Raw genomic sequence first — 7638 nt, 5'->3', positions numbered from 1 at the left:
AGATGAACAAAAACTAAATGAATATAGATATAGATAATGCATCACCCGATACATATCCGATCCATTGTCATTCCTAGGCGCAACGCCCGAAAATGTGAACAGAAACATATCAACCCACTCAACTGTCCAAGCTCACATCCTTAGTGTAATACCAATAGGCAGTAGCAGAGCCTAATGAATAACAATGATTTAAAAGCAGAAAACATACGGAAAGGTGTTAAACAAGCAAAGGGATATAAATTTCGCAGCCCCCGGCACTCTTATATAGATCTCAAGTTGTAAGTCAAATACAAGTTTTATAGTGTACATGAAGTTATTAACAAAGGTAACTCACTGTATAGCAGAATCTGCTGGTGGTGAACCTGTTACCTGATTTTGAGTCGCAGAATTATTCACAGTTGGTGCTACAGTGTCGTTTTGGTCTTGATTAAAAGGTGAACTATTTGTATTACTGGAAACGGGTGACAAGTCTTGTTGAAGATGGTCGATCATACGTGATAATGTTGCCATGCCTGCTGCACTGCCCTCTCTAGGACCATGTTCTGTTGGAGTGTTGTTGCGGGAGAATAATCTTTCCTTCCAAGTTTTAGTGGTTTTTGTAATCGATTCTTTGTATCTATTTTGACAAAAATCATCATGAGCTATGTCCAATGAACGAGAACAATGTTGAAAATTTTCTTTTATCGATTACCTCATTGATATTGCATTAACTCGGGTTTTGAAATCGGAAAACGGTTCTGAAGGCCCCGCTCTATCTTGGTTGTTTGGGGATGATTGCATACCCGACCTAGTAAAATAAAAGTGATCATTAATCATTAATTATATATCAGATGTTGCACAATAATAAAGATAAACGACATTACTAGAAGTGTCTGAAGCCTGATCAACTTAGGAACAGAACTGGCGCAGGATAAATTTTCGCCCGTTTCTTTGTTTTAGAGATTATTAAAAAACCCGTTCTCGTTTCTGGGTTATTAAAGCAATTTTTATGTATTTCGAACACGAATTGATCATTGTTTTGTATTTATATTATTTTATATTTTTCATTTTGAGTGGGCAAAAGTTATTGAATATCATTAATCATCAATACCTTTAAAAAGGAAGTTTTTACAAGATATGAAATTTCTTGAGGGGCAGGGGCAGCTGCCTACACTGCCCCCACCCTGTGTCCACCACTCGTCTTAGGATCAAACACTCAATAATTTATAGTATTATTGCAGTTTGCCCAAACCCGTATAATAACAATAACATATATCTATATCCATATATAAACGAATTTAGGAGGTAGTAAGGATTTCTACCCGACGGGCAACTTTCGCAAATTTCAAACCCTTTGACCCGTTTCAGTTATATATATTTTTATTAAATAAATTGATCCTTTAGACAAAACTAGTTTTCGAACCCTCGCTTCGCGCCGGGGGTTCGGTTTTCAATGTATTTTATTGCGTTTAGTTTGTAAAATTATTTCGTGGCTAACGATGATGTCGTTGAAGCGCAACTCGAGTCAAACTAAAAGGTATAACCCGTGAAAGATTTAAATGTTATTTTAAATTAACAATATATGTGCATCTCCGCGTTTCGCTATGGAATTGTCGACTTTTAAAAATTTTAACGCAAAATCAACGTGTATGAAAAGTACCCCAAATATTTAGTGTTTTTTTAAAAAGCGTCCGTTTTGCGTATAGTTAGTGACATTGTGTTCCTAAAATTATTTCGAGTTTAACGATGGTGTCGGAAAAATTTAACTCGTTGCGAGCGAGAAGATATGACCCGTTGAATATTTGGGTGAAGTTTATTTAAGATTTTTTATGAAAATGGTTATTTGACACTTTACCCTCCAAATAGGGGGGTCGATTTGAATTTTTGGAAAAAGTGTGGGGGGCTTTGTTGGTGAAATGAAATTTAGTTAAAATTTTAAAAAAAAGGTGAAAAGTCGAAAATACTCCTAGTGACTATTCATAACTTTTGTCTATTAGATGTAGTTATAATATAATATAATATAATATAATATAATTATAATATAATATAATTATAATATAATATAATTATAATTATAATTATAATTAACACCACAAGGTCAAATTTGCCACCTATAATGACTTCTCTAAATTTGTGATACAAGTTGAATCGTATGGTACCTGTCAGTTGTGGGACTTTCAGGTGGACGCGCAGGAACAATGCTGGAGACCAATGGTGATGCGGGGCCCACGATAGGAGTAGTAGGTTCAACGTCATCACTTAAAGTAGGCCGAGTAGGAGAAGGTATACTTGGTTGTGTTGTAGATAAACCAATATAACGGGACCGAACATTGGCCGAGGTTCGACTTCTATGACCTTCCCTTCTAGCAATATGACGGGCCCTACCCATGGCTGCAGCAGCAGCCAAGTGTTGAATTATCCGCTCCTCAAGTTCAGCAGCAGTCGCACTAGCAGGCAGCTGCACGTGCAAACAAGATTACATCCAGAATAGGTTTACGTCAAGACAACTAGTTTTTTGTGTTCGGTAAGGTAGACACCAAACACTTTTTTTCTTCTACTTTTTGGTTTTTCTTACAATAAAGTAAAATTAAATTCTGAAAACTATAATTTCGATTTAAAAGGTTTTATGCAGTATAAATATGATTTCAGCAAGGTTGCAAAAATCGCTACTCGGAGAGTACTCGCCAACTCGGGAGGTACTCGGATGTTGACCAAGTTTGACTTTGACCAACTTTGACCGACTTTGACCCAGTTTTGACCAAATTTTGACTGATTTTCCGAATAATCCCGAGTTTTGGACCGATATTCCGAGTAATCTAGAGTTTTGACCAAGTACTCAACGAGTAATTCCAAGTTCTGCAACACTGGATTTCGGTATCAAAAGTTGTTACAACATTCAATTTAGATATAACATTTTCTTTCTAGCTACTCTATTTCACGTAACCCATTAGATCCATTAGAAATTCAAAGAACCAACTAAACCGATTCATTTATGAAATCACCTCCTCTAAAGTTTACTCTTACGTTTTCTAGAGAAAAAATAATGACAAGAGCTTGAAAAGATGAGATAGATGTATACATGCTGTAACTCAAAATCGCCAAAGGTCGGATGATGAAATATAGTAGTAGTATTTATAGACGGGTTATTTGCAATATTTCTTTCCTGCTCTATTGCATCAAGCAACTCCTGACTGTCAATTAGTAAAGATATCATGATGTAAGAATCATTAACATTATCAGGAAAAAACACGAAAAAAGAAAAGGGCCCTCCAACTACCCAACTCCGAAAAACCAAAATCCAAGAAAATCAGATCAAGGACCAGATTGTATATCGCTGGTTCAATAAATGAGCCAAAGTCAACCTTTAGGACTGGCGATTATATTCTGATTTCTTTAATGATGTAATCATTTCACAAATATATAAAAAGAAGCTTTTAATATGAAAAATGTAACCTGCTTGGGTCCTTGAGGTTTATAGACTGCCAACACATTGGGCATTGAGAGCTCCTTTGACACCTACAAAAGAGTTGCAAAAATGTTTTAACTGAATGTTGGTGATGCTCGACGTTAGGAGTGCAAATTTCAACATGTTTACGTAAAAACAGGGGATTAATTAAAATCTGTGGGCTCAAGTGTGTTTAAAGTAGTAGATGTCATAATAAAGTGATTATCCATCCTACACATTTGATCAATTTAAATGAGATGGTAGTTCATATAGGGATTATTAATCATTGTTCAAAATGCTAGAAAAGAAAGCAAACAATGTTAGCAGGTCAAGCCGAACCAACTTGTTTTAACTGGCTCAAACAAAACCTGTTTGACCCAATCCTGTTAACAGATGTGCATAATTTTGATTCTCATTACTTGACAGATCCGGAGTCCACAACATCATAATTGCTCTACAAAGTTAGTATCTAATTAAAAGATAGTAAAAATTAGTTCAAGCAGCCAAGAAAACAAGTTTAGATAGACATCTAAAGCAAACCTCATATCTAACCATATAAGTAGTGCTAAAACACAAGAATTGCCTTACCTAACTTTTGCTTCTCACACCTTAAACCTTTAAGTACTCTTAATGCTAGATTGCACGACTAGTACTTAACCTCTAATCTATTATACTTATTTGAATGATTATCTCACCCACCTGGTAATGGGCTCCAAACTATTATACGCAACATAATGCTCAGCCGTATATATTCATCGCTGTGCCTGTAACAGCATGTAACCATTGTCCAAGGGACTTGCAACCTAAAGAGCAAATTAAACTTTGTGGAAAATTAATTTTGATAACTGATGAAACTTTCAATAATTCGTCTTACTAGTTTTTTTGTTTTGTTTTTGAACTGGGTGTTGGAAACGTGATTCTGTTGTCTTTGAGTGGGTTTCAATTTGTGAGTCTCAATAGACATCAACTCTTCTCTCCAACCTCTTAAAATGCAGATAATTAAAGTCTTAATTTAAGTAGAAGTATACAGTATAATTTGCAGAAACAAATCCTCTGCTTTCACGACCATGTCATATATTCCTATTTTGAAGTATGAGTTCTCATTATCTATTGAAGCCATGAAAGATATGACATTTCACTGTGTCATTCCATTAATTCTACCAACTCTGAAACTTAAGAGTTCATTCCATTAATACTAAAGCTTCCATTCCTCAAGAGAATGCTTTCGGTAGGACTTCCCTTCTTCAAGTCCTAACATATAGGCTGAGCCCCATGAGCCATAATCATCCTCTACACCAACTACATTATGTTTCTGAAATTTTAGTATTGGTGATCACAGTCTACGTGTTCTATGCATCACGAATCTGTATAATAAGTTGAATTGATACAACTAATAGTATAACAACCTATTTGTAATACCAAAAATGAACTATTTTCCATTACGACTATCATCAAACTTATTGCAAGCATCATAACTCATGTATTAAACAACTTGTATCTTATCTCATATATTGTATCACTTGTATATTTTGTTCAGACTTTCATATAAAAGATGTTCCACAAAACATGTCATCCAAATTCCACTCGTATGATACTCACAAGGTTAAAACATCTAGCGCTGAATTTGTATTAATGTTGCAAAGCCCATTACAGATTTCTTCAACAATCGTTTATTACCACCAATCAATGTAGTAGGTCAATGATAGAGCATGAACTATTTTTCATATCTAAAGAATAACAAACATATTCACTGTTACAAAAAATGCCTAATCACTCCCTGATTACTCCTTTTAAAGAACATGACGATCCGATTTCCAAAATCTGTTTAATTAATAGGTCAAGGTCGGTCAATGGGTCAAAAATGAATTTGTTGGTAAAGTCGGATTTAATCGGTCAAAATCGCTCAAGGTCAAAATTGTTGAATTTAAACGAAAATTTTAGAGCTTTTAAACACGTGAACGATTATGTTTATGTTTCTAGACAATTATGTTATAGCACATTACAAAGTTCTTCAACAATTGTTCATTACCGTCAATCAGCGTGGTAGGTAAATGATAAAGCACGAAGCACCTAGAACTTGCTATTTCTCCTCTCTAAACATACTACGATTTAGGTTCCAAAAAGGTTTAACTGATGATCACCTCTAGTCTGTAATCCTAAATTCCTAATGGACATTACTTAGGCACCTATATGGAACCATGTGAAGCAATAAGAGTATTAATCTGAAAAGGTTAAAATTTAAGTAACTCTGTAGTTGACACCAAGTCAAGATTAACAATTGGAGCTATGGAAGCCTGGATTAGGATACACAAGTTTATACAATAATATAATGGACAACAAAGGATACATATACCATAGCTATATATTATCATCAAAAAGGGGGATGTAGTAATCTCAATTTCGATCAAGCTTTAAGCATCGTATTAAAGTTTTCTAACTTTAAAGGTAAATTATAGTGCAAACTTAGAATACCATTCAAGAATGCATTGAAGATGAAAGTCATGCTTGCAACCCGTAACCTGCAGCAAAAAATAAATACTGTATATAACTACTTGCTAAACGAAAAAAGTTATTTATTGAAATAGTGCAGTCCCAAAATTATGTACCGTAGGCGGATCATTTTCAGAAAATGCTTCAAGGCATATGCTACACGCATCATCACAAGCATCCTGAACTCCACCTTCGACAAAAGCTGCAGCTGATATCAAATGGTCCTCACATTTAATACTGTCCTCCATTCTCGAAACGAAAACCTTCAATTATAAAGCTAGTTTAGCCTGCATTATTATTCAAATATGTAATGTAATATGTATATACACTAGATGTTATAAGTAATGAGAATCCACATGTAAATTATTTAAAATAATAATATCTTGATATTTATGATATCTTGGCATTAACAATACTTGTACAACTTTTGTTTAACATACTAGTAATTTAAAATGATTTTCCACTGCCCTAATCATAATCTGCTAACCATTAATTTTAATCAGACTTAAGGCTTAAAAAGAGATTATATGGAGTATTTTTTAAACAAAAAAAAAAAAAAAAAAAAAAAAAATTTGCAAGATTTGATTTCCTGATTGCGATTATACAACTTAAGGATGATACCTATTTGACTATTTGCTGATTATACATTTGATTATTATTAGTCAAACATCAAGAGTTGAAAGTTTCAAAGAACAATAATTAACAGAGCTTCCGATTTAACTACTTGAAATAAAAGAATTCAAACGGAATGAAAATTAAATCAAAGAAATACAAAAACAAGTAACGTTCAAATTAAAACGGTAAGAAGTAATAAAATTTAATCTCGAGACAAAAAAAAAAAAAAGTTACCGGAGTTGAAGTGATCGATCGATGGAGATTGTGGTGAGATAATCGATTGATGAAGCCGAAGCAATTGATAGGAATAAATAATTTTATTTTATTTTATTTTTGTTTAAAACAGGAACAAATGTTTTACTATAGATATAGAGAGAAGAGAAAGAGGGGGAAGAAGACAAATTCTAAACTACCCTTTTCAACTTTTCTTTCCGTCTTCAAGATTTCAATATTATTCCAAAAGTACGCGTTGTGTGTTTCATGCCTTTCCACATATTTATAAAACGGTAAATTTCCCACTCGATACTGCTCAGATAAACTAAACGTAATAATTATTCGGTCAAGGGGACGCCACAATTTGATATGTATAAAAGCTCAAATATTACTCATGATTAAACGCGTTTGTTTCTGATCTATAAATAACATATTTGGTTGAATTGTTCACTATTCAATATCGAATCATTCAAAGTAAAAATACTATCTTTACCATTAAACACATAAATTCTATTTAATAGAATCTCTAAAAAAAAAACACATAAATTCTATTTAATAAAATCTTTAAATTTAATCAAAATTACTTATTAAACAACTATCATTGTTTAAATTATTAATAACATTAATATAGTAATTTTACATTATTCATTGTTAATTCAAAATGACAATTAATAGATTATTGTCATTCAGAACCAACTTCATTCGGAACCTTTAAATCATTCAAATATAAATCATCCAGCACTTGCCAGTGTTAACACCACCATCAGCGATTACACAAGAAACACACAACAGATCTAATGGAGACCACCTCCAACCGAAAAAATAGAAAACATAAACAAAACAAAACAGAAACCTGTAATCACCCAACCCGCCATTAATCCAATCCGAAATTGTTT

General features: G+C 33.3%; 1 protein-coding gene across 1 annotated transcript; it reads right to left on the bottom strand.

The window, feature by feature from the left end:
- Positions 1-330: 330 nt before the first annotated feature.
- LOC139901089 (E3 ubiquitin-protein ligase RHF2A-like) lies at positions 331-6171 on the bottom strand. The gene is made up of 7 exons (XM_071883827.1): positions 6031-6171; positions 5897-5943; positions 3433-3495; positions 3059-3170; positions 2139-2437; positions 692-787; positions 331-616 (listed from the first exon to the last, which is right to left on the bottom strand). Exons 1-7 carry the CDS (start codon positions 6160-6162, stop codon positions 331-333), a joined length of 1035 nt encoding a protein of 344 aa, XP_071739928.1. The 5' UTR covers positions 6163-6171.
- Between the last annotated feature and the right edge of the window lie 1467 nt (positions 6172-7638).

The sequence above is a fragment of the Rutidosis leptorrhynchoides genome, chromosome 3 (assembly GCF_046630445.1).
Source record: "Rutidosis leptorrhynchoides isolate AG116_Rl617_1_P2 chromosome 3, CSIRO_AGI_Rlap_v1, whole genome shotgun sequence".
Lineage (NCBI taxonomy): Eukaryota > Viridiplantae > Streptophyta > Magnoliopsida > Asterales > Asteraceae > Rutidosis > Rutidosis leptorrhynchoides.
Note: the sequence above shows the minus strand (reverse complement) of the source record. Positions and strands in the feature narration are given on the sequence as shown.

What these genes read in the sequence shown, in the direction of transcription:
- LOC139901089 (XM_071883827.1), bottom strand. Translation starts at nt 6,162, where the DNA reads ATGGAGGACAGTATTAAATGTGAGGACCATTTGATATCAGCTGCAGCT. An exon ending in AACCTCAAGGACCCAAGCAG is followed by an intron (nt 3,171 to 3,432) that starts GTTACATTTTTC and finishes ACTAATTGACAG; the next exon opens with TCAGGAGTTGCTTGATGCAA. An exon ending in GAAAGTCCCACAACTGACAG is followed by an intron (nt 788 to 2,138) that starts GTACCATACGAT and finishes TTATTTTACTAG; the next exon opens with GTCGGGTATGCAATCATCCC.